Source organism: Panthera leo, chromosome C1 (assembly GCF_018350215.1).
Source record: "Panthera leo isolate Ple1 chromosome C1, P.leo_Ple1_pat1.1, whole genome shotgun sequence".
Lineage (NCBI taxonomy): Eukaryota > Metazoa > Chordata > Mammalia > Carnivora > Felidae > Panthera > Panthera leo.
In genome coordinates this window covers 35,667,515-35,693,874 of record NC_056686.1, presented here as the reverse complement: position 1 = coordinate 35,693,874, position 26,360 = coordinate 35,667,515, and the positions used below count along the sequence as shown (strand labels likewise).

The following is a 26,360-nucleotide window of genomic DNA, read 5'->3' as shown; positions in this document are numbered from 1 at the left end:
GTGAGATCATAACCTGAGCCAAATTCAGATGCTCAACCAACTAAAATACCCAGGTGCTCTGAAAATTAATTCTTCTTCTTCTTTTTTTAACATTTATTTGTTTTTGAGAGAGAGTGAGAGAGCGTGAGTGGGGAAGGGGCAGAGAGAAGGGAGAGAGAGACAGTCCCGAGCAGGCTCCGCACTGCCAGCATGGAGCCTGATGTGGGGCTCGAACCCACAGACCATGAGATCATGACCTAAGCTGTAGTCAAGAGTGCAATGCTCAACTGGCTGAGCCACCCAGGCGCCCCTCAAGTGGTCTGTTTAAAGTGAAACCTGCATTTTTTCAGTCATTGAATCTTTCTAGTAAATGTGAGAGTAATTACAGTTGTCTTTGTTCCCCAAAATAGTATACTTTCAGGGGTACAATTAGTATAAAAAATATAATATTCCATAAATAAGACTAAGGGAGGTAATTGAGAGGCTGAAAATGTAAAAATCTCACACATTTCAAATAATTCCTTTTTTACTTTAAAATTAATCATTTTCAGGGGTGCCTGGGTGACTCAGTTGGTTGAGTGTCCGACTTCGGCTCAGGTCATGATCACACAGTTTGCAGATTCAAGCCTTGTGTCAGGCCCTATGCTGACAGCTCAGAACCTGGAGCCTGCTTTGAATTTTGTGTGTGTCTCTCTCTCTGCCCCTCCCCTGCTCTATCTCTCTCTCAAAAATAAAATAAACATTAAAAAAATTTTTTTAATTAATCATTTTCAGACTTAAAAAATAGGATGTGGTTTCATTTGTACTTTTGTTGCCTTTCATGGCTAATTAAAATTTATCAGATTAAATTGAAAGTCACTTGTAGCTTGGTTGATTTCATTTAAGACATGGTCATTTAGGGAGCACTTGGGTGTCTCAGACAGTTAGGTGTCCGAGTTTTGGTTTCTTGTCAGGTCATGATCTCACAGTTCATGAGTTCAAGTCCTACATCAGGCTTTGTGTTGTCGGTGCAGAGCCTGCTTGCAATTCTCTCTCTCTCTCTCTCTCTCTCTCTCTACTACCCAGTAGCGCAATTGCTGGGTTGTAGGGTAGTTCTATTTTTAATTTTTTGAGCAACCTCCATACTGTTTTCCAGAGTGGCTGCATCAGTTTGCATTCCCACCAGCAGTGCAAAAGAGATCCTCTTTCTCCGCATCCTCACCAACATCTGTTGTTACCTGAGTTGTTAATGTTAGCCATTCTGAATGGTGTGAGGTTGTATCTCACTGTTTTGATGTGATGAGTGATGTTGAGCATTTTTTTATGTGTTGGTTGGCCATCTAGATGTCTTCTATGGAGAAGTGTCTATCCATGTCTTTTGCCCATTTCTTCACTGGATTATTTGTTTTTTGGGTGTTGGCATATAATTTTTCATAATATTCTCTTATAATCCTTTGTATTTCTTGGTGTTGGTGTTGGTTTTATTTCTCCTCCTTCATTCTGATTTTATTCATTTGAGTCCTCTTTCTCTTTTTTTTTTTTTTTTTTTTTGATGAGTCTGGCTAAATGCTTATCGATTTTGTTGATCTTTTCGAAGAACCAGGTCCTGGTTTCATTGATCTGTTCTTTTTTTTTTTTTAGTTTCTATTTCATTTATTTGTGTTCTAATCTTTATTATTATCTTCCTTCTACTAGCTTTAGGCTTTGTTACTCTTTTCCTAGCTCCTTTAGGTGTAAAGTTAGGTTGTTTATTTGAGATTTTTTTTTGTTTCTTGAGGTAGGCCTGCATTGTTATAATATTCCCTTTAGAATAGCTTTTGCTGCATCCCAAAGATTTTGGACAGTTGTATTTTCTTTTTCATTTGTCTCCATGTATTTTTAAATTTCTTTGATTTCTTGGTTGACCCATTTATTGTTTACTAGCAAGTTATTTAGCCTCTGTGTATTTGTGTTCTTTCCAGATTTTGTCTTGTGATTGGTTTCTAGTTTCATACTATTATCCTCAGGAAAGATGCGTGATATGATTTTAGTCTTTTTCAATTTGTTGAGACTTGTTTTGTGGTCTAACATGTGATTTGTTCTGGAAAATGTTCCATGTGCACTTGAAAAGAATGTGTATTCCACTGTTTTTGGATGTTCTGAATATATCTATTAGATCCATATGGTCTAATGTGTCATTCAAAGCTATTGTTTCCTTGTTGATTTTCTGTCTGATCTATCTATCAATGTAAGTGGGGTGTTAAAGTCCCCTACTATTGTATTATTGTCAATTTTTTCCTTTATGTCTGTTAATAATTACTTTATGTATTTATAGTTGTTACATTCTCTTGTTGAAATTTTCCCTTTATCATTATGTAGTGTCCTCCTTTGTTTCTTTTTATCATCTTTTTTTTAAAGTCCCATTTTGTCCATATAAGTATTGCTACCCCAGCTTTCTTTTCACTTCCATTTTTTTGTAACTTAAACAAATGTTTTTGAATTAAATTTTAATGATACCACTTAACTACAACTTGCTTCTTTCCCCCTACTTAGTATTGCTTTTGAAATACATCTACATTGCTAGATAGAGTTCATTCATTGTAAGTGCTATGTATTTCATTGAAAATATTCTACAGTTTACTGTTGTTCTTACAGATTAACTTTGGGTTGTTTCCTCCCCCCTCCACACACACACTTATTACAAACAATGCTGAAATAAAATGAATATTCTTGTTCACATCTCCTGATGTGCAGGAGTTTGTATAAGTATATATCTTTTATTTTTTTAACCTTCTTAAAAAATTTTATTTATTTATTTATTAGAGAGAGAGAGAGAGAGAGAGAGAGAGAGAGAGAGAGAGAGAATGAGCAGGGGAAGGGCAGAGAGAGAGAGGGAGACAGAGGATCCGAAGTGCAAGGCTCAAACTCATGAACCATGAGATCATGACCTGAGCAAAAGTCAGATACTTAACCAACTGAGCCACCCAGGCGCCCCAGCATATACCTTTTAAATAAATACATTTCCCCTTCCCCATGAACCAAGATACAAAGATATTTGCTTTTCAGAATAAAAATATTAAAAATTTCAGCCTAGGGGCACCTGACTGGCTCATTTGGTTGAGCAGTCAACTCTTGATCTCAGCTCAGGTCTTGATCTCAGGATCAAGTTCAAGCCCTGTGTTGGGCTCCACGCTGGGCATGGAGCCTACTTGAAAAAAAAAAAAAAAGAAAGAAAAAAGAAAAATTTCAGCCTATTGTGCTATTTTGAAACTTGTAACAGCTCCAACCAAACCAGTTTCGTTGGTATTAGGTATTCCTTACCTCCTCTCAGACCTATTGAGCTACAATGAGCAATTCTGTCTTCCAAGTCTTAGTATAGACAATAGAATTTGCTACCCACCAGAAAAATTGAAGGCATTGTGGAAGTTAATAATGTATTTCATTCAAAATGAAATATATCTAAAAAAATTAAAACTCAGTAGATAGTAAGGCAGTCAGATTGTTCAGTAATTTCACAAGCAACTATGTTTTATGTAGTTTTAACTTCAGTATTTTGTACTTTCTTTTTTTTTTTTAATTTTAATGTTTACTTTTATTTTTGAGAGAGAGAGAGAGCGCACAAGCAGGGAGAACAGAGAGACTGGGAGACAGAAACAGGCTGTAGGCTCTGAACTGTCAACATGGAGCCTGACATGGGGCTTGAACTCACGAACCGTGAGATCATGACCTGAGCTGAAGTTGGAAACTTAACCAACTGAGCCACCCAGGTGCCCCATTGTATTTTATTTTTCTAAAGTGAAGTTTATTTTTCCCCATCTTTTCTATCTCTGTCCACATTACAGTCACCCTTGTCTTTCTCCACATTTAAGTACTGATCCCCTTTTCTAAAGTTCATTTTTTTAATGTTTATTTATTTTTGAGAGAGAGACAGAGACAGAGAGAGAGACAGAGTTTGAGCAGGGGAGGGGCAGCGATAGGGAGTCACAGAATCTGAAGCAGGCTCCTGGCTCTGAGCTGTCAGCACAGAGCCCCATGCAGGGCTCAAACTCACAAACTGTGAGATTATGACCGGAGCCAAAGTTGGACACTTAACCTACTGAGCCACCCAGGCACCCCAAGAACATACTAATTCTTATATCATGGATTATTATTATTATTTAAATGTTTATTTATTTCTGAGAGAGAGAGAGAGAGCATGAGTATGGGTAAGGGGCAGGGAGAGAGGGAGACAGAAAATCCCAAGCAGAGTCCAGGTTGTCAGCACAGAGCCTGATGCAGGCTTGAACTCATGAACTACAAGATCATGACTGAGCCAAAACGAAGAGTCGGATGCTTAACCAACTGAGTCACACAGGCTCCCCTATTGTGGATTATTTGAGAATGAAATGATGACCTATGTACAGCTTTTATACTATGATTCCTAGAATGGGTGCTCAATGAATGATAGATATTGTTATTTTGTTTTTTAGAATGCAGTTGATATTTATTATAGTCTACTCTAAAGACTGACTACATTTTGGGCTTTAAATATATCAGTATTTAAAAAAAAAATTTTTTTTTAACATTTATTTATTTTTGAGACAGAGAGAGACAGAGCATGAACAGGGGAGGGTCAGAGAGAGGGAGACACAGAATCTGAAACAGGCTCCAGGCTCTGAGCTGTCAGCACAGAGCCCGACGCGGGGCTCGAACTCACAGCCCTCACGGACCGCAAGATCATGACCTGAGCTGAAGTCGGCTGCTTAACCGACTGAGCCACCCAGGCGCCCCTAAATATATCAGTATTTTTTAAGGTAAAGGTATAAAGTATTTTTTAGATCTGAAAATCAGGACCTAGAATGTGAAAGAGGAAATATTTTTACATTGATAATTCATTGGTTTGCATGTATTTATTCATTAATGGTTTTAATGAAATATCTTTCTGATATCTCTTTTAGCATCAAACCGGAAGAGAAGTAAAACTCAACAAAATCGTATTATGTGTGGAGTTCCTTCTTAAAAGAAGAAAAAGTGATTATTGAGACTATGGATCGGAGCAAACGGAATTCAATTGCAGGCTTTCCTCCACGTGTGGAGCGTCTTGAAGATTTTGAAGGAGGTGGTGGGGGAGATGGGAACATGACCCAGGTGGGAAGAGTTTGGCCATCTTCATATCGAGCTCTTATAAGTGCCTTTTCTAGACTGACACGTTTAGATGACTTCACCTGTGAAAAAATAGGGTCTGGCTTCTTCTCTGAAGTGTTCAAGGTGAGTGATGCCTCTGCTTTTCTCATAGTGTCTTGTTGATAATCAGCTTTACTACAGAGTTGATAATTGTGTTTAATTATGACATATCCTTTGCCTAGTTGAGGTGAGGGTGCTGTGCATCTTGATCAGTGTTCTAAATTTTCCTCTCCTCCGGCTTTGGGACTGTTGGTGCCCATGGGCCTGGCCAGTGCTATGTGTGCTTTTGCTGGTCCATGTGTGACACCATGACCCTGGCCAGTATACTGGGTCTCACTTGGGGTCTGCTACCAGATGCACTCAACATATAGGAGAATGCAGGAGGGTTCTGGGGATGCCCTGAGCCAGCCAGCAGTTTGGAGTTACCTTGAAGATGGAAATTCATGTGATTTACATCATATCTGCTCCTTCCATTTATGCCTGGGAGGCCTGACCTGCCCCTTTTCCATCAGCGCCTAGAGTCAGAACCTGGATATTTTTGTATTTACTTGGTGGTGCCCAATCACTGCCTCAGACACTTTGGAGATGGAGGGGATGACTGGGAGAATTTTACCATTGGGAGTTGTACATAATAGTTGTTTATATCCTATTTTTTCCTCTTTCCATCTCTCCAGAGACATTTATCAAGGCCCTTATTTTGATCAAAAAAATAAATTAATTAAAAAAATAAACTGTCCTCTCACACTATAAACTTCTAGGCTATTTTATTTTAATTATAAAGATAATACATGCTGATCAAAAATTCAAATAATATAGGAGTATCTTCCATTCCCCCTCCCTATATATATCTCTCTCTCTAATAATAAGCATTATTAACAATTTGGTATGTATACTTCTGGATCCTTTTCTGTGCTTACACATATATTATACACAGACATCTTATATACATATATAAAAATTTATATATAAATATAAGAAAATACACATATATACCCACTCATATAGTTTTTATTTGGTTATTTTTTAATAAAGTTGAGCCCTTAATGCTTCCAAGTATTCGTATTTCCCAAGTTCACTTACTCTCCCAGAACATTATTTCATACTTTTTCTTCTCTCATCAAAACCTCAGTACTTCTTTTCAGTGATGAGCTTGCGTCCTAATTCACTGAGAAAACTGAAGCAAGCTGGAGAACTTCCACAGCCTCCTATCACCACAAATACCTACTAATCCAGTATCTTTACCCACTTACTCAGTCTTTATACCTGTCACTATGGATGAACTACCCATGTTCCAATTTAAGCCATATTTCAAGTTCCAGGTGTTTTTTTTTAATTTTAATGTTTATTATTTTTGAGAGAGAGAGAGAGAGAGAGCGCGAGCAGGGGAGTGGCAGAGAGAGAGGGAGACACAGAATCTGAAGCAGGCTCCAGGCTCCAAGCTGTCAGCACAGAGCCTGATGCAGGGCTCGAACGTACAAAACTCAAGATCATGATCTGAGCCGAAGTTGGACTCTTAACTGACTGAGCCACCCAGGAGCCCCCCTTTGCCCATTAAAAAAAAAAAAATTAATTCCACTATACTTAATATACAGTGTATATTAGTTTCATGTATACAATGGTGATTCAACAATTCTGTACATTACTCAGTGCTCATCATAAGTGTACTCTCTCTCTCTCTCTCTCTTTTTTTTAAATGTTTCATTTTTGAGAGATGGAGACAGAGTGCAAGTGAGGAAGGGGCAAAGACAGGGAGACACAGAATCCAAGGTAGGCTCCAGGCTCTGAGCTGTCAGCACAGAGACTGATGCAGGGCCAGAACCCACGAACCATGAGATCATGACTTGAGCCGAAGTTGGATGCTTAACCAACTGAGCCACCCAGGCACCCCATGATAAGTGAACTCTTTATCCCCTTCGCCTATTTGATCAATCTCCCAGCCCACCTCCCCTCTGGTAACCACCATTTTGTTCTCTATAGTTAAGGGTCTGTTTTTTGGTTTGTCTCTTTTTTTCCTTTGTCCATTTATTTTGTTTCTTAAATTCCACATATAGGTGAAATCTTGTGGTATTTGTCTCTTTATCTGACTAACGTATTTTACTTAGCATTACATCCTCTAGATTCATCCATGGTGTTGCAAATGGCAAGATTTTATTCTTTTTTTATGGCTGAATAATATTCTGTTGTATATAAATATACCACATCTTTTTTATCCATTCATCTAATGATGGACACTTGGGTTGCTTCCATATTTTGGTTATTGTAAATAATGCTTCAATAAACATAGGAGTGCATATATTTTTTCAAATTAGTATCTTTGTATTCTTTGTGTGAATACTTAGTAGCAGAATTACTGGATCATATGGTAGTTGTATTTTTAATTTTTTGAGGAACATCCATATGTTTTCCACAGTAGCTGTACCAGTTTGCATTTAAAAAACAATTTTTTTTAACATTTATTTATTTATTTATTTATTTATTTATTTTTTATTTATTTATTTATTTTTTCAACGTTTTTTATTTATTTTTGGGACAGAGAGAGACAGAGCATGAACGGGGGAGGGGCAGAGAGAGAAGGAGACACAGAATCGGAAACAGGCTCCAGGCTCCGAGCCATCAGCCCAGAGCCCGACGCGGGGCTCGAACTCACAGACCGCGAGATCGTGACCTGGCTGAAGTCGGACGCCCAACCGACTGCGCCACCCAGGCGCCCCAACATTTATTTATTTTTGATAAAATAAATAAGAGAGAGACAGAGCATGAACGGGGGAGGGTCAGAGAGAGGGAGACAGAATCTGAAACAGGCTCCAGGCTCTGTGCTGACAGCTCAGAGCCCGACGCGGGGCTCGAACTCACGGACCGTGAGATCATGACCTGAGCCGAAGTCGGCCGCTTAACCGGCCGCTTAACGGAGCCACCCAGGCTCCCCCCAGTTTGCATTTTGACCAACAGTGCATGAGGGTTCTTTTTTCTCTATATCCTCCCTAACACTTGTTGTTTCTTGTGCTTTAATTTTAGCCATTCTGACAGTTGTGAGGTGCTATCTCACTGTGGTTTTGATTTGCATTTCCCTGATGATTAGTGATGCTGAGCATCTTTTCATGTGTCTGTTGGCAGTTCCTTTGCCCATTTTTGAATTGGGTTGCATTTGTATGTATGTATATGAGTTGAAAATATTTTCTCCTATAGATTGTCTTTTAACTCTCTTGATTGTGTCCTTTGATATATACAAGTTTTAAATTATGATTAAGTCCAGTTTATCTATTTTTTCTTGGGTTGCTTGTGCTTTTTGGTGTGATATCCAAGAAATTATTGCCAAATCCAGTATCATGAAGATTTTCCCCAGTGTTTTCCTGTAAGAGTTTTATAGATTTAGGTCTTTGCATTTAGGTCTTTGATCCACTCAAGTTAACTTTTGTATATGGTGTCATGTAAATAGTAATGTGTTTTTAATTTTAAATTCCAGTTGTTCATTACTGGTGTATATGAATGTGACTGACTTTTTTTACACTAACCTTGTATCCTGAAGCCTTATTATAATTGCTTATCAGTCCCAGGAGGTTTTTTTAATAGATTCTTTAGGATTGCTACATAGATGATTATGTCATCTGTGAACAAAGACAGTTTTATCTTTTTTCCTTCCAACCTGTATATCTTATCTTATCTTATCTTATCTATTAGCTAGGACTTATAGTATGATGTTAAAATGCAGTAGTGAGGGAGCACCTGGGTGGGCTCAGCCAGTTAGGGATCTAACTCTTCATTTCGGCTCAGGTCATGATCTTACAGTGGTGAGATGGAGCCCTGTGTTGGGCTCTATGCTGAGTGCAGAGCCTGCTTGGGATTCTCTCTCTCTCCCTCTCTCTCTGTTCCTCCCCTGCTCATGCTTTCTCTTTTTCCTCAAAATAAATAAACAAACATTAAAAAAAAAGAAAAGAAAAGCAGTAGAGAGAAGGTACATCCGTACCATTTTCCTAATCTTAACCAGAAAGCTTTGAGTTTTTCACCATTAACATAATGTTTGCTGTAGGGTTTTGTTTTTTTTTTAAAGATTAAAAAAATTTTTTTTAATGTTTACTTTTGAAGTAGAGACAGAGTGTGAGCAGGGGCAGGGGCAGAGAGAGGGGGAGACACAGAATTTGAGGCAGGCTCCAGGCTCTGAGCTGTCAGCACAAAGCCTGACATGGGCCCGAACTCATAAACTGCTAGATCATGACCTGACCTGAAGTCTGACATTTAACTGATTGAGCCACCCAGGCACCTCTGATATTTAATTTCTAATGATGATCAGAGAAAATGATGTACATGATGTCTACCTTTTAGAGTATACTTAGATTTTGTTTTGTCCTAATACATGGTCTTTTTTTTTTTTTTTTTGGCCAATGTGTTTGAAACAAGTATTAATTCTCTGTTTTATGTGTTTGTTTGCATAAAGTTCTGTATGTGTCTTTTCATTTCTATCTTCTATCTTATTTAGAAATTCTCTATATTTCCATGTTACAAATAAAATTATCATTTTTTAATCTTATGATTTTACTACTTATATTTAAATATTTGATCTATCTGGAATTCATCATTCAGTTGTACCAGCAATATTTATTATGTATTTAATATTTTTCTCACTGATTGGAAAATTTACTGAATTTTCCTAAGTATTTTGGTATGTTTCAAGGTCTGTTTTCTTAGGTCTGTTTAATCTGTTGCCTTGATCTGTCTGTTCATATACTAGTACACACTGTTATAATAACTTAATCATTGCAACTTTATTTTAATATCTGGTTAGTCTAGTTCTCTATCATTATTCTTCCTTTTCAGAATTGTCTTGGTGTTTCTTCCTTATTTTTTATGTGAGATTTATCTATTTTTAAAACTTTTTTATTTTAATTAGGCTCCAAATCCAATATGGGGCTTGAAATCACAACCCTGGGATCAAGAGTTGCATGCTTTACTGACTGAGCCAGCCAGGCACCCCTTTAGGTGACTTTTAGAATCAATCAGCTTGCCAGTTTCCTAAAGCATACTATTGCCATTTTTATTGAGGTTAGAGAGAATTTATAGATTTAGGGAGAATTAATGTCGTTATGGTATTGAATCTTTTATGTAAGTACATTCCATACCTTTATTTTGTATCTCTTCAAGTATTTTGTGCCCCTTGGTAGACATCAGAAATTTTTTAGCTTGCACATTTTCTGCAACGTTTATTCTTAGTTTTTTCTCTTTTCTATTGCAATTGTAAATTGGAGCTCTCCTTCCATTATATCTTCTGTTTGTTGTTTGCATATGAGGACTACTAAATTTTGCATATTAATTTTTGATGCAGCCAACATACTGAATTAAAAACAATTTTTTTAAATGCTTATTCATTTTTGAGACACAGAGACAGAGCACAAGTGGGGGAGGGGCAGAAGGAGAGGGAGACACAGAATCCAAAGCAGGCTCCAGGCTCTGAGCTGTCAGCACAGAGTCCAACACGGGGCTTGAACTCATGAACTATGAGATCATGACCTGAGTGGAAACCAACTGAGCCACCTAGGCTCCCCTAACATACTGAATTATTAATGTTTGTGATAGATTTTCAGTTGATTTGTTTTGGTTTTCCAGGTTTATAATCATGTCAGCTATAAATGATGGTATGTTTATTTATTTCTTATTTTTATACCTCACTTTTTCTCAACCAACTGCAATGACTAATACTTCCTAAAATATTAATAGTGATATTTGTCATCTTTGTCTTGTTCCTGACTTTAATGGGAATGCTTGTAGTGTTTCCTAATTAATATGATTTGGAGGCTGAAATAAATATATTTTATTCTATTGGATCTTTAAAATATTAACAAAAATCTTCTATTTTCTTAAGAATTATTTTTATGAAGAATGGATGTTGAATTTTACCACATGTCTTCTCAGAATCTATGGTATGATGGTTACTTTTATGTGTCAACTTGACGGGGCCACCAAGTACCCAGATATTTGGTTAAACATTATTCTGGGTGTGTCTGTGAGAGTGTTTTTGGATGAGATTAACATTTGAATCAGTAGATGTAAGTAAAATAGATTGCCCTCCCTAATGTGGGTGGCCCTCATCGAAACATTTGAAGATCTGAATAGAATAAAAAGGCTGACCTTCTTATAATTAAGAGGGGAACCCTTCCTGCCTGACTGCTTGAGTTGGGACATTGGTCTTTTTCTGCTTTTGGATTGGAACCAAAATATTCTTGGGCCTTGAGACTGCCAGCTTTTGGATTGGAACTTATATCATTGGCCCTCCTGGATCTCAGGCCTTCGGACTTGGACTGGAACTACACCATTGTCTCTCCTGGGTCTCCAGCTTGCTGACTACAGATCTTGGAACTTCTCAGCTTCCATTATCATGTGAGCCAATTCTTAATAATAAATCTCTTTCTCTCTGTATATATCCTATTAGTTCTGTTCCTCTGGAGAACTCTAATACATATGGTGGTAAAACTATTTTTTTCTTTTGATCTCTTAGTAAAGTGAGTTGTATTAGTAGGTGTTCTAATAGTGAGCCATCCTTGCATTCCTGGTATATTATTCTTTCATGTGCTGCTAACTTCTTTTTGCTGGGGGTTTTTGCCTTGGTATTTGTGAGACTTGTCTGTGGTTTTCTCTTTCATGCTTTTGTTATTAGTTTTGGTAGCAATGTTATTCTTACCTCAAAAAAAATTATTTTGAAGTCTTTTCTCCCCTATGTTTTGGAACAGTTGAAATAGTTTTGGAATTACTCCTTAAGAATTCATTAATATAGAATTCTCCTGTGCAATGTTTGGTCAGGTACTTTGATATTTTTCCTTTTCTTCTGGGGTAATTGGTCTATTTAGATTTTTGTTTCTTCTGGGTCAATTTTGGTAAATTATATTTTACTAAAAAGTTATTATTTCTTATAGGGTTTCTAATATACTTGCATAGAAATGAGTGAATTTTGACTTAAATCTTTTGTTTGTTTAAGTAACTTTTAGATTAGTTGCAACTCTTGGAGTATAGACCCTACACTATTTGGTCTGTTGGTCCTTTTTCATGGATTTTCATTTCTCCTGTGATTTATAATTTTTTTATTGAAAATCTGTTTTCAGTGGGAGACGATTTCTCCTGGAGTTCTTTTTTTTAAAAAAAGCATTTCTTTTCTTTTTTTTTTTTAATGTTTATTTATTTATTTTGAGAGAGAAAGAGAGAGAGAGCATGAGGAGGGGAGGGGCAGACAGAGAGGAGGAGAGAATCCCAAGCAGGTTTCTTGCGGTCAGCACAGAGCCAGACATGGGGCTCGAACTCACAAACCATGAGATCATGACCTGAGCTGAAATCCAGAGTCAGATACTTAACCTACTGAGCCACCCAGGTGCCCTTCCCTTGGAGCTCGTGTGTGTGTATGTGTGTGTGTGTGTTTTAATGTTTATTTATTTTTGAGAAAGAGAGAAACAGTACAAGTAGGGGAGGGGCAGAGAGAGACACACAGAATCTGAAGCAGGCTTCAAGCTCCAAACTCCAAACTCCAAGCTGTCAGCACAGAGCCCGATGTGGGGCTTGAACTCAGGAACTGAGAGATCATGACCTGAGCTGAAGTTGGATGCCCAACCGACTGAGCCACCCAGGTGCCCCGAGTTCTTTTGTTCTAAGTTGTGGATGTACTTAATATAGTGGTCTCACATTTGCTTCTGCTGGAGTCATATAGGTTCTAGATCTGAACCTAAAGGCTTTATTTTGATTTCTTGGCTCAGGCTTTCTGTATAGATCTCAAACCTGAACTTGATTTTCACAGTTGGCTTTTATTCCTCATTTAAGGCAGTAGGATCTAGCATTATCCTACTACAAATGCCTACTATGAAAAGGAGAAAGCTAGTTAACATTATTTCATGGTATTTTAGAAAGTAATTAGTTAATTTTATGGTGAGGACATTATCATTGGGAAAGAGAGAAATTGGTCTATTTATTTATTCTGCATGTAATAGTCTGATACAGGGTTTGATAAACTATAGCCTGCCACTTTTTTTGTAAATAAAGTTTTATTGCAACACATCCACACCCATTTGTCAGTATGTATGTTTTATGGTTGCCTTTGTGCTACAATAACAGATTTAAATAGTTGTAACAAAGACCACGTGGCCCTTCAAGCCTAAGGTATTTACTCTCTGACCCTTTACAGAAAAAGTTTGCCAACTCCTGGTCTGATAACTATAATGCAGCTAGGATATGGTTAGTTTTTATCTTTGATTACAAAGTACAAATGACTACAGGGTTTTAAAGGTCAGGTTAAATAAAAAGTGTATCACTGGCAATAAAAGGAAATATTTGATTTCTGGTATGGGAGATAGAAATTATGCAGATAATTTAAGGACTTTCAGTTGCTTTAGATAGCAAAAGGAAGACTGATTGATGGATGACTTTACACTGACGAATGTGGATTTATGTGACTTGCTTGTATTCCTTTAAAATAATTCAGTTTTAGAATTTAGGACCTTCTGGTCACTCATCCTTAAAAATAGATCTTTGTTATGTTTATATGTTCCAGAAATGGATTTATACAAACCCAAAAGACAAGCCTTCTCTTTTAGGTGTATTCAGCTTCTGTATTTCACAAAAAATGTGTTTGTTTTTAAGGTTAATGATAAGTTTAGCTAATCTACTGTTAGGAAATAATTAAGGCAGATGGACTTGGACTGGAGCAGTTGTTCTCAACTGGGGGCAGTTTTGCTCTGAACGTGATATTTGACAGTGTCTGAAGTTATTTTTGGTTGTCACAATTAGGCAGTGAATGCTACTGGTATCTAGTGGGTAGGGGCCAGGGATGTCACAAAACATCCTATAATGCACAGGACAGTGCTCTGCAACACAGAATTATATGGCCTTAAATGTTAATAGTGCTGAGGTTATAAATCTGTGGCCTAAAAGCATAGAAAAGTTGAAAGCATTTTATAACCTCTCTTATTGAATTTGGGGAAAATATACTTCTAGAAACAAAATAAGTTGGATTTGCATTTATAATATTTGTGAGCTTCAAATATTCACCTTTGATTGTTAATCTTTCCTTTTCATTAAAAAAATCATGAAATAGAGATTAAGGGCAATTTCATTATTTCTAGGCAAATGACTTAGAATATTTTGGATGTTAGGGAAGGACTGAAGCATGTGTAAGTGGAGATGACATTAGTGTTTGTGTGCACATTTAATAGAGTAAGAGAGAAAAATATAAAACCAAATGGCACAGTGGACCCCGCTTCTCACCTCTCACCTTCTGGTAAGTGAAAAATCTGTCCAGTTCCATTGTTAGCAGTGACAACCTGCTTAATGTTTCCAATTCAGAGTGCTTCTTTTGGGATACAGTACAAGGTTCTTCCTTTCTTTTTAATCTAGTCCTGTTTTGTTTGAGAATATGATTGGAAGGAGACTTTCTAGGAAGGTGATTGTTCCAATCTTTTGGGATAACTCACCTTTTATTACCCCATGATATAACTCTGTATTTTAGCATGTATTGTGAAAACTGTAAAACCTGGAATCACATTCCAGAACAAAGTATCAATGTAGCTTTTTTCTTTTTAATAATAGCTTTACTAAGAAATAATTCACATACTGTAAAATTCTCCTTTTAAAAATCTATAATTCAGTGTTTTTTAGTATATTTACAAGGTTGTGCAGCCATCATCACTGCCTAATTAAAAATTTTTTATCGGGGTGTCTGGGTGGCTCAGTTGGTTAAGTGTCCAACTTCAGCTCAGGTTATGATCTCACAGCTAGTAGGTTGGAGCCCTGCATATGGCTCTGTGCTGACAGCTCAGAGCCTGGAGCCTGTTTCAGATTCTGTGTCTCCCTCTTTCTCTGCCCCTCCCTCGGTCATGCTGTCTCTCTCAAAAATAAACATTTAAAAAATAAATAAAAATTATTTTATCATCCTAAAAAGAAAACCTATACTCATTATTAGTGACAACTCATTTCTCCCTTCCCCCAGCCCTTGGCAACCACTATTTTACTTTCTGTCTCAATGGATTTGTCCATTCTGGACATTTCATATAAATAGAATCATATCATATGTGGCCTTTATGACTGATTTCGTTTACTTAGCATAATGTTTTCAACTTTGATCCATGTTATAGTATATGTCAGTACTTCATTCCTTTTTTAAAAAAAATTTTATATTTTATTTTATATTAGAGACAGAGACAGACAGAGAGACAGTGAGAAGGGGAGGGGCAGAGAGACGGAGACAGGATCTGAAGCAGGCTCCAGGCTCTGAGCTGTCAGTACAGAGCTCGACATGGGGGTTGAACTCATGAGCAGTTGAGATCATGACCTGAGCTGAAGTGGGACACTTAACCGACTGAGCCACCCAGGTGCCCCACTTCATTTCTTTTTATGTCTCAGTAATATTTCAGTGTATGGATAGTACCACATTTTGTTTATACAGTCATCTGTTGATAAACATTTGGATTGTTTTTATCTTTTGGCTATTGTGAGTAGTGCAGCTATAAACATTCGTGTACAAGTATTTGAGTACTTGTTTTCATTTCTTTTGAGTATATACCTAGAAGTGGAATTATTGGGATATAAAGTAACTCTAAGATTTACTTTTTGAAATAGTACCAAACTGTTTTCCACATTGGCCGTATCATTTTGCATTCCTACTAGTAACATACGGGGTCCAGTTTCTCTACAATCTTGCCAAAACTTGTTATTTTCTCTCTCTTTTCTTTTTATAAAAATTATAATAAACATCCTAGTGGGTGTGAAGTATCTCATTGTAGTTTTGATTTACGTTTCCCAAATGACTAGTGATATTGAGCATTTTTTTCATGTGCTTCTTGGCCATTTGCCTATCTTCTTTTGAGAAATGGCTATTCAAGTTCTTTGCACATTTTTGAATTGAGTTGTTTTTGTCGAGTTGTAGTTCTTTATATAGTATCCTTTATTTTTTCAATTTGAAAGTAGTCGTTTGTTAACTGTCCAGATTACAAAAATAATCATGGTAGATACCTCAGTTAATCCTTTTTTTAATTAAAAATTTTTTTAAAAAATGTTTTTAATTTTATGTATGTATGTATGTATGTATGTATGTATGTATGTATGTATTTACTTCCAGGTTAGTTAGCATATAGTACAACAATGATTTTGGGAGTAGATTCCAGTGGTTCATCCCCTATGTATAACACCCAGTGCTCATCCCAACAAGTGTCTCTTAATGCTTTTTATCCATTTAGCTCATCCTCCCTCACACAATCCCTCTAGTAACCCTCTGTTTGTTCTCTATATTTAAGAGTCTCTTATGTTTTATCCCCCTCCCTGTTACTTTTGCTTCCCTTCTCTTATGTTCATCTGTTTTGTATCTTAAATTCCTCATATGAATGAAGTCATAGATATTTGTCTTTCTCTGACTGACTAATTTCACTTAGCATAATACCCTCCAGTTCCATCCACGTAGTTGCAAATGGCAAGATTTCATTCTTTTTGATTGCCGAGTAGTACTCCTTGTGTATATATACCACATCTTCTTTATCCATTCATCCATCAGTGGACATTTGGGCTCTTTCCATACTTTGGCTATTGTTGATAGTGCTGCGATAAACATGGGGGTGCATGTGCCGGTTCAAAACAGCAAACCTATATCCCTTGGATAAATACCTACTAGTGCAATTGCTGGGTCCTAGGGTAGTTCTATTTTTAATTTTTTGAGGAACCTCCATACCATTTTCCAGAGTGGCTGCACCAGTTTGCGTTCCCACCAGCAGTACAAAAGAGATCCTCTTTCTCCACATCCTCGCCAACATCTGTTATTACCTGAGTTGTAAATGTTAGCCATTCTGATAGGTGTGAGGTGGAATCTCATTGTGGTTTTGATTTGTATTTCCCTGATGATAAGTGATGTTGAGCATTTTTTCATGTGTCGGTTGGCCATCTGGATGTCTTCTTTGGAGAAGTGTCTATTCATGTCTTTTGCCTATTTCTTCACTGGATTATTTGTTTGTTGAGTATTGAGTTTGATAAGTTCTTAATAGATTTTGGATGCTAACCCTTTATCTGATATGTAGTTTGCAAATATCTTCTTCCATTCTGTTGGTTGCCTTTTAGTTTTGCTGATTGTTTCCTTCACTGTGCAGAAGCTTTTTATTTTGATGAGGTCCCAGTAGTTCATTTTTGCTTTTGTTTCCCTTGCCTCCAGAGACAAGTTGAGTAAGAAGTTGCTGTGGCCAAGATCAAAGAGGTTTTTGCCTGCTTTCTCCTTGAGGATTTTGATGGCTTCCTGTCTTAATTTTAGGTCTTTCATCCATTTTGAATTTATTTTTGTGTATGGTGTAAGAAAGTGGTCCAGGTTCATTTTTCTGCCATGTCTCTGTCCAGTTTTCCCAGCACCACTTGCTGAAGAGACTGTCTTTATTCCATTGGATATTCTTTCCTGCTTTGTCAAAGATTAGTTGGCCATATGTTTGTGGGTCCATTCCTGGGTTCTCTATTCTGTTCCATTGATCTGAGTGTCTGTTTTTGTGCCAGTATCATACTGTCTTGATGGTTACAACTTTGTAGTATAGCTTGAAGTCTGGGATTGTGATGCCTCCTGCTTTGGTTTTCTTTTTCAAGATTGCTTTGGCTATTTTGGGTCTTTTCTGGTTCCCTACAAACTTTAGGATTGTTTGTTGTAGCTCTGTGAAGAATGCTGGTATTATTTTGGTAGGGATTGCATTGAATATGTAGATTGCTTTGGGTAGTATGGACATTTTAACAACATTTATTCTTCCAGTCCAGGAGCATGGAATGTTTTTCCATTTGTGTGTGTGTATGTGTGTGTGTGTGTGTGTGTGTCTTCTTCAATTTCTTTCATAAGCTTTCAGTAGTTTTCAGTATATAGAGTTTTCACCTCTTTGGTTAGATTTATTCCTAGGTATTTTATGGTTTTTGGTGCAAATGTAAATGGGGTCGATTCCTTGATTTCTCTTTCCGTCACTTCATTATTGATGTGTAAGAATACAACGGATTTCTGTGCATTGATTTTATGTCCTGTGACTTTGGTGAATTCATGGATCAGTTCCAGCAGTTTTTTGGTGGAATCTTTTGGGTTTTCCATGTAGAGTATCATGTCATCTGTGAAGAGTGAAAGTTTTTCCTCCTTGCCGATTTGGATGCCTTATTATTATTATTTTTTAATGTTTATTTTTGAGAGACAGAGAGACAGAGCACAAATGGGGAGGAGCAGAGAGAGAGGGAGACACAGAATCTGAAGCAGGCTCCATCCAGGCTCTGAGTTGTCAGCACAGAGCCCAATGCTGGGCTTGAACCCATGAACTGTGAGATCATGACCTGAGCTGAAGTCGGACGCTCAACTGATTGAACCACCCAGGCACCCTGCTCAGTTCATCCTTCTAATGAGCCTGTTGATCTGGTCTTCCCTGTTGTGGGCATCTCCACCTTTTGCCAAACGGGTGGTCTTTTTCTTTATTCCCCCTCATGGAGAAGATAATTTGAAGGGCCATAAGAAGTTATTTGCTTCTTTGAAATATATTCTAACAGTATAGATCTTGTGAATCAGATCCTCTATGCAGATAATGCCATATTTACCAAAAGAGTGAGCAGTCAATGTGTTATCTGTCAAGATAATTCGCTTCTTGTTGATTTTGCCATAACCACACTTGTAGATCAGTTCATTTACTGACTTCCAGTTTGGGTACTCCCATATTTATATAGTGTCTTTTGATGCTGTTCAGTTTATCTGTTTTTTTCTTTTGTTGCTTGTGCTTTTGGTATCAAATCCAAAGTCATAAAGATTTCCCCCAATGTTTTATTCTAAGAGTTCTGTAGTTTTAGCTCTTAAGTTTTGATGCTATTGTAAATGGAATTGTTTTCTTTTCCTTCTTTTCTTTTCTTTTCTTTTCTTTCCTTCTTTCTTTCTTTCAGTTTATTTATTTATTTTGAGAGAGAGAGCATGCGCACGCATGTGCACTGTCAGTGCAGAGCCTGACATGGGGCTTGAACTCACAAACCATGAGATCATGATCTGAGATGAAATCAAGAGTCAAGATTAACCGACTGAGCCACCCAGGGACCCCTCTTTTCTTTTCTATCTTTAAAATATTTTTTATTGGGTTGCTTGGGTGGCTCAGTCGGTTAACTGTGTGACTTCGGCTCAGGTCAGGATCTCATTGTTCATGAGTTTGAGCCCCGCATCAGGCTCTCTGCTGTCAGCACCAAGCTGCTTCAGATCTCTGTCTCCCCCCACCCCCCGCCCCTCCCTCACGTGCGCACATGCTCTCTCTGTCTCTCAAAAATAAATCAGTAAATAAATAAACATTAAAAATAACAAAAAAAATTTTTATTAAAGCAAAATGACTACAATGAAAAGAGATGAATTAAAAAAAACCAGAAGAGTAATCTTTGGTTTGGGAGGATTCTTATATTCATGTAATGAGGACCCTTTAATTTTAGCAGTGGAAGTGTTGGAATGCTGACATAAGATCAAGTTAGGAAAAGAATACCAGTATCAGGTCAAAGCTAGTTGGTGTCTTCCAAAGTGACAGTAGAAGATACCACAGGGTAAAACGTGGGCGGAGCTGTACTCTTCACTTCAGAAGAGAACTTTATGTGCTACAAGAAGAATGCCTCAGTCACCCAGTGTTCTAGGGAAAGGAATTAGTTTCTAGCAGTATTATTATAGGGGAAATGGTTTTCTTAATTTCATTTTTCAGATTATTTATTGCTAGTGTAAAAAAATACAATTGATGTTTGTATTTGTCTTGTATCCTATAACTTTGCTGAACTCTTTTATTTTTTAGAATTTTGGAATTTTCTTTTTTAAAGTTTATTTGAGAGAGAGAAAGAGAGAGAGAGAGAGAGAATGAGAGAGTAAGTGGGGGAGAAGCAGAGAAAGGAAGAGAATCCCAAGCAGGCTCTGCGTTGTCAGCACAGAGCCCGACGCAGCGCTCAAACCCACGAAACATTGAGATCATGACCTGAGCCAAAACTGAGAGTCAGATGCTTAACTGACTGAGCCATCCAGGTGCCCCTAGAATTTTCTATGTACAAGATCATGTCACCTGCTTAACATAAATCTTGACTATATAAGTTTTCTCTTCTCCCATACCTAGACCCTTGCACAGTCTGAGTTACATGCCCGTTGTCTTCACAGAAACCTGTTACTTTTATCATATTCTGTTGAAATGATCTATTTAAAGTGTCTGTCATCCCACTTAGCTTTAAGCTCCATGAGGATAGGGACTATGTGTTATTTATTTTTGTTTTGCCAGGGTATAGCACTGTGCCTGGCATAGAATAGGCATCTATCCATCCATCCATCCATTCACTATATTGTGGTTCTTCTATATGTTAGGCATTGTGCTAAGTGCTGAGATACAGTAATGAGTAAGACTTGTTATTCTTGCCATTGTGGAATTTATAATCTAATGGTAAATATTTATATTAAGTAATTACAAGGGTGATTACAACACAAAGAGGAACATGGCATATTAGTTTCCTATTGCTGCATAGCAGTATTACCATGAATGCAATAGTTGAAAGGAATACGTATTTATGATATCTTTTTCTGTGGTTCAAGAGTCCAGGCAGGACTTGGCTGGGTCCCCTGCTCCATGGTCTCACAAAGCTGTAATTAAGGTGTCAGGTTGGGTGGAGATCCTGACTGGCTCAGTCAGAAGAGGGTGTGACTCTTGATCTCAGGCTTGTGAGTTCAAGCTCCATGTTGGGTGTAGAGATTAGTTAAATAAATTAAAAAAAACTTTTACAAAATGGTGTCATCTGGGGCTGACATCTTATCTGGGGCTCAACTGGGGAAGGATTTGCTACTAAGCTCATGTGGTTGGTGGCAGCATTCAATTCCTTGCAGGCTGTTGAATTGAGGGCTTCAGCTTGATATGTTTCATATTGGCAGCTTGAGTCTTTGAAGCTAGTAAGCGAGTCTTCTAATAAGATAGGTTACAAGCTTATGTGACATTTAGGTCACAGTTAATTCATTTTTTTCTTCTTATTTATTTAAAAAAAATTTTTTTTTTTTTTTGAGAGTGCAAGCAGGGGGGCGGGTACAGAGAGAGGGGGACAGAGGATCTGAAGCCGGCTCTGTGCTGACAGGCTGACTCTGTTGCTGTCAAGCTCCGATGTGGAGCTTGAACTCACGAACTGCAAGATCATGAACTGAGCTGAAGTCGGATACTCAACCGACTGAGCTACCCAGGTGTCCCGCAGTTAATTCATTTTTGATGTTTTAAATTTTGAGTCACCTTTGCCATATTGTATTGGTTAAAAATAAGTCACAGACCCTGCCCAGGCTCAAGGGGAAAGGATCACACAATGGCATGAACACTAGGGGTAGGGATCATGGGAGCCAGTCTAGAGTCTGTTGCCACACACGGATTGCAATGGGAGTACAAAAAAGCCATTGTCTAATTTGGAGTGGGAGAATGCTCTTCTTGAGAAAGTGAAGTTTAAGTTGAGACTTGAAGGGTAAATAGGAACTAGCCAAGTGAAGGAATAGGTTGGAGAAATGAACATTCCAAGAGGAAGGAACAATCTATTTGTAGGCCTAGATGAGAGAAGTCTGAGATGCAGTTAAGGATCTGAAAGAAGTCTAGAATGGCTTCAGCAGAGGGTCGGGGAGATTGGTAAGAGATGAAATATGTTGCAGAGGTAAGCAGGGGTTTATTGTTGAGGACTTCATCATCTGTAGAGGTACTCAAGGATAAGAATTTTCGATTTTATCTTAAGACACTTGCTTTTAATTTTAAGTAAGTGGGTTGGAGAGGGTAAGAACTGATTCAGTTTGGCAATGGTCCAAAGTGAAAGATGTGATATGTGACTGTGGCAGAAGTGTGCATGGTGGTAACTGGAATGGTGTGGAGTGAAATGATTTGAAATACTAGACATGCTTTTTAAAAATCTTTTTGAAAAACATTTATTCATTTTTGAGAGAGAGAGCATGAGCTGGGAGGGGCAGAGAGAGAGACAGAGGATCTGAAGCAGGTGACAGCAGAGAGCCTGATGCAGAGTTCCATCTCACCAACCGCGAGATCATGACCTGAGCTGAAGTCAGACGCTTAATCAACTGAGCCACCCACCCAGGTGCCTCTAGACATGCGGTTTAATTTACCAACTTAAGTATGCATATAAAAAAATTGAGAGATACTTTGAAGGTATTAACTGTAGCATTTGGTGAATGGTTGGATGTGACGGTGAGAGGAAGAAGAAATCAAAGATGATTTCAAGTACAAGTAGCTGGATGTTTGAACTCTGAAGGAGGAATGTATTTGATGATTTCAGATTTGGATTAGAATGTGAAACCTCTATAAGCAGTTAACATCTAGAGTTCAGAAGAGAGATCTGGCTTGGAAATGTAGATATAAGAGCTATTAACATAGAGTAACTGGGGGCGCCTGGGTGGCTCAGTCGGTTAAGCGGCCGACTTCGGCTCAGGTCATGATCTCGCGGTCTGTGAGTTAGAGCCCCGCGTCGGGCTCTGTGCTGACAGCTCAGAGCCTGGAGCCTGCTTCAGATTCTGTGTCTCCCTCTCTCTGACCCTCCCCCGTTCATGCTCTGTCTCTCTCTGTCTCAAAAATAAATAAACGTTAAAAAAAATTAAAAAAAAAACATAGAGTAACTGAAGCCATGGGTGTGAATGATGTTATACAGGGAGTATAAACAGACAGAAGAGAGCCTGGGACCAAGTATTGATGAACTCAAACATTTAAGGGTTGAGTAGAGGAAGGAAGAGCTGGCAAAGGAGCCTGAATACAAGTAGTAAGAGGGTAAGAGTACCGGTGTGTGTATCTGTGTACCTGTGTGTTAGTGCGTGAGAGAGAGAGACTTGATGAAGAAATTTGAACCTAGGATGAACACAAAGTTTGTGTTCTTTTCACTGTACCCTGTATAACAATGCCTACCTTGTAATGTTGGAAGGATCAAATGAAATGTGTAGAGCATCTTGTACAATGTTTTGTCGATCGAGCAAATAGTAGCTTTTGTTATTTTAGATGTTATTTTCTCTATTTTATTTTTGCACAACAGTTCAAATTTGATCTTAGGTTAGCCCACTATTTTTAGATGTGATTTCATTTTTAAAAATTCTATTATTGTTATTTTTATTAGAGAGAGAGAGCACAAGTGGGGAAGAGGAGCGGGAGGGGAGAGATTGGAGAGAGAATCCCAAGCAGGCTCCATGCTGAGTGAGGACCCGACCCAGGGCTCAATCACATGACCGCAGGACCAAGCCTAAATCAAGAGTCTGTTGCTTAACTAACTGGGCCCATAACTGAGCCCCAGATATGATTTAATTTTTTATGGTCATGTGATATCAAATGCCTTCTTTTCTTGTAATTATCATATTTTTCATAGCATGATTGCCTCTTCTCTCCTTTGTACCTCCTGTATACCCTATATAAACTTTTATCAGAGGGGCGCCTGGGTGGCGCAGTCGGTTGGGCGTCCGACTTCAGCCAGGTCACCATCTCGCAGTCCGTGAGTTCGAGCCCCGCGTCAGGCTCTGGGCTGATGGCTCAGAGCCTGGAGCCTGTTTCCGATTCTGTGTCTCCCTCTCTCTCTGCCCCTCCCCCGTTCATGCTCTGTCTCTCTCTGTCCCAAAAATAAATAAATGTTGAAAAAAAAAAATTTAAACTTTTATCAGAGCAATGCTACATTTTATGACTTTTTTTTTTACGTGTTTGTGTTTCTCTGTTAGATCAGACCTCCCTATGTTTTTCATCTCTGTGTCTTTAGTACTTGGCACAGACTCTGCCAAGTAGTGGGTACTCACTAAATATTTGTTGCATGAAAAAAACCCCATATATATGTTATAAGAATATGTAGAGTTTGCTAATCAAATTGTACACCTGAAACTAATATAACACTGTATGTCAATTATACTTCAGTATAAAAAGAAAGAAAGAAGAGAATGCATTGAGAAGCAACATGAGAGAGAGACAGACTCTGGAGCTAGACTGCCTCTGTTTGAGCCTTTAAAAATTTTTTTTTCTAAACCCAATATGAGGCTCGAACTCACAACCCTGAGATCAAGAGTCAACATGCTGCATCACCTGAGCCAGGCAGGCACCACTATAATGACTCTATTTGAATCTTGGCTCTACCACTTATAAGCTTTCTGACCTTGGGCAAGTTACTTGACTTCTGTGCCTCAGTTTCTGCATCTGCAAAATAGAGGTAATGATAGTACCTACCTTATGGGGTTGTTGAGCGGATGTAATGAGCTAGTATGTAAAGTATTTAGAATACTGTCTAGCATATAATATACCCTATATAAGGGCTAGTTATTATTTCTATTACAAATGCAGTTAAGATTTTGAGTTTTGTGCTAAGTACTATGTTAAGAACTTGTATACATGATCTTTTTATTTATACAAATATTTATATTTGCCACAATAATTCTATAAGCAGTTATACTTCCATTATATAAATGAGGAAACTGCCCCTGCCCTGGAGCCATTAAGAAGCAGCAGCCGTAGCTCTGTGCTACCCTATGGCCGGGGGCCTAAACAAGGGCCATGAGGTGACTAAGAACGTGAGCAAACTGAGGTATAGCTGCTGCCACAGGCGCCTCACCAAGCACACCAGGTTTGTGTGGTACATGATCCGAGAGGTATATGGCTTTGCCTCATATGAGCAGCCTGCGTGGAGTTGCTCAAGGTCTCCAAGGACAATGGTGCCATCAAGTTCATCAAGAAAAAGGTGGAGACACACATCCATGCCAAGAGGAAGAGAGAGGAGCTGAGCAACATGCTGGTAGCCATGGGGAAAGTCACAGCCAAGAAGGATTGAACTCCTCCCCTCTGTATGTAATAGAAACTTTTGGAACTTGGAAAAAATAATAATAAATACATAAATAAATTAGGAAACTGAGGTCCAAAAATGTTTAATGTCTTGCCAATAGGTAAGTGGTACAGCTAGGATTTGAATTCATATCTGTGTAATTGATGAATGGAATATCATAGCTAATTTTGATCCAGTGTACAAGAAAAAATTTAAAGATTATTTTATTAATTTTTATATATTTATGCTATATTTTTAGAATGTGTGTGTGTGTGTGTGTGTGTGTGTGTGTATGCTTTCTTATAGAGTTCAACCTGATTCATTTTGAGTGGCAAGTATACAACTAGTTATATAAGTTAGAGGCTTGGGCGCCTGGGTGGCTTGGTTGTTAAGCATCTGACTTCAGCTCACGTTATGATCTCATGGTTCATGAGCTTGAGTCCCACTGTGGGTGAGCATGAGCCCTGCTTTGGGTGAGCACAAGCTCTGCTTCTGGTGAACATGAGCCCCGCTTTGGGTGAGCCCCGCTTCTCTCTCTCTCTCTCTCTCTCTCTGTCTCTGCTCCTTGCTCACTTGCGCTCTCTCTCTCAAGAAAAAAAAAAGAGGCAAAGTTCCTACTTTCTCCCCCTTTATATTTTCCCAAATTGACAGCATTATGTGGAAATGCCAAGCTGTAAGAAATAATAAACTTATAAACTAAAAGAGCCAGATATCTGCCATCTGCTTGGGTACTGAAAAATTGATTTATTCACATTCATGGTTATACATTTATTATTTAGTGCACATGGAGTTGTCATGCAAACTCTAAATCTGTAACAGTATTAACAGTTGTGGTATAAAGAAAGTAAGGGGAACATTTTAGTATGTGAATGTTACTTTGTTCTGAGATGTTTTATTTTTGTGCTTGGGAAGGTAAAGTTTTTGTGTTCTCTGGTGGTTTTATCTACTTTGAGAAGTAAGATACTGGGTCTCAAAATGCTGGTGTTGCTGCAGCGGTCTTAGTGTGCCAACTGCCTACAATTTTTTAGTCTCTCCAACTACATCTTGTGAGATCTTCAAGACACTGAATCCTTTCTCTTTCAAATGTGATCATTGTCACAACCTGAATCTATAGAAACTCAAGGATTTTTCTCAAATTGTCTATATTTTCATAGTTGTGTTTGTTCTCTTCTCTTCTTTCGAGAGAGAACATGAGTGGTTGAGAAGGGCAGAGGGAGAGAGAGAGAGAGGGAGAGAATCTTAAGTCGATGCAGGGCTCAATTCCACATACTGGGATCATGCATGACCTGAGGCGAAATCAAGAGTTGGACACTCAGCTGACTGAGCCACCCAGTGTTTGTGCTTTTCCATCTGCCTGTCTGAGACCTCACCATAAAAAGTGTTTTCAGCAACACTACGTGTGATCCTGTTCTTACAATATGTAATGACTGCATGTTTTCATAGTCACAGCGTCAGAGAAGAGTTAAGTTCTATAGTCTTGAAGGTGTATAAGGAAGCTTTTATAA

The 26,360-nt window shown here is 38.1% G+C and overlaps 1 protein-coding gene and 1 pseudogene across 2 annotated transcripts in view; both read left to right on the top strand.

Annotated features, from left to right (window-relative positions):
• Nucleotides 1-26,360, top strand: part of TESK2 (testis associated actin remodelling kinase 2) — a 132,072-nt gene that overhangs the window by 22,929 nt on the left and 82,783 nt on the right. The window contains exon 2 of one of the 2 annotated variants that reach the window (XM_042950893.1): nt 4,875-5,184. In XM_042950893.1, the coding sequence (XP_042806827.1) occupies nt 4,963-5,184 (222 nt within the window). In that variant the 5' untranslated portion in view covers nt 4,875-4,962. Of the gene's footprint in view, nt 1-4,874; nt 5,185-11,186; nt 11,470-26,360 lie in introns of those variants that run through there. The other variant, XM_042950894.1, reaches the window with a different exon arrangement.
• On the top strand, nt 14,251-24,864 carry LOC122227729 (annotated as a pseudogene).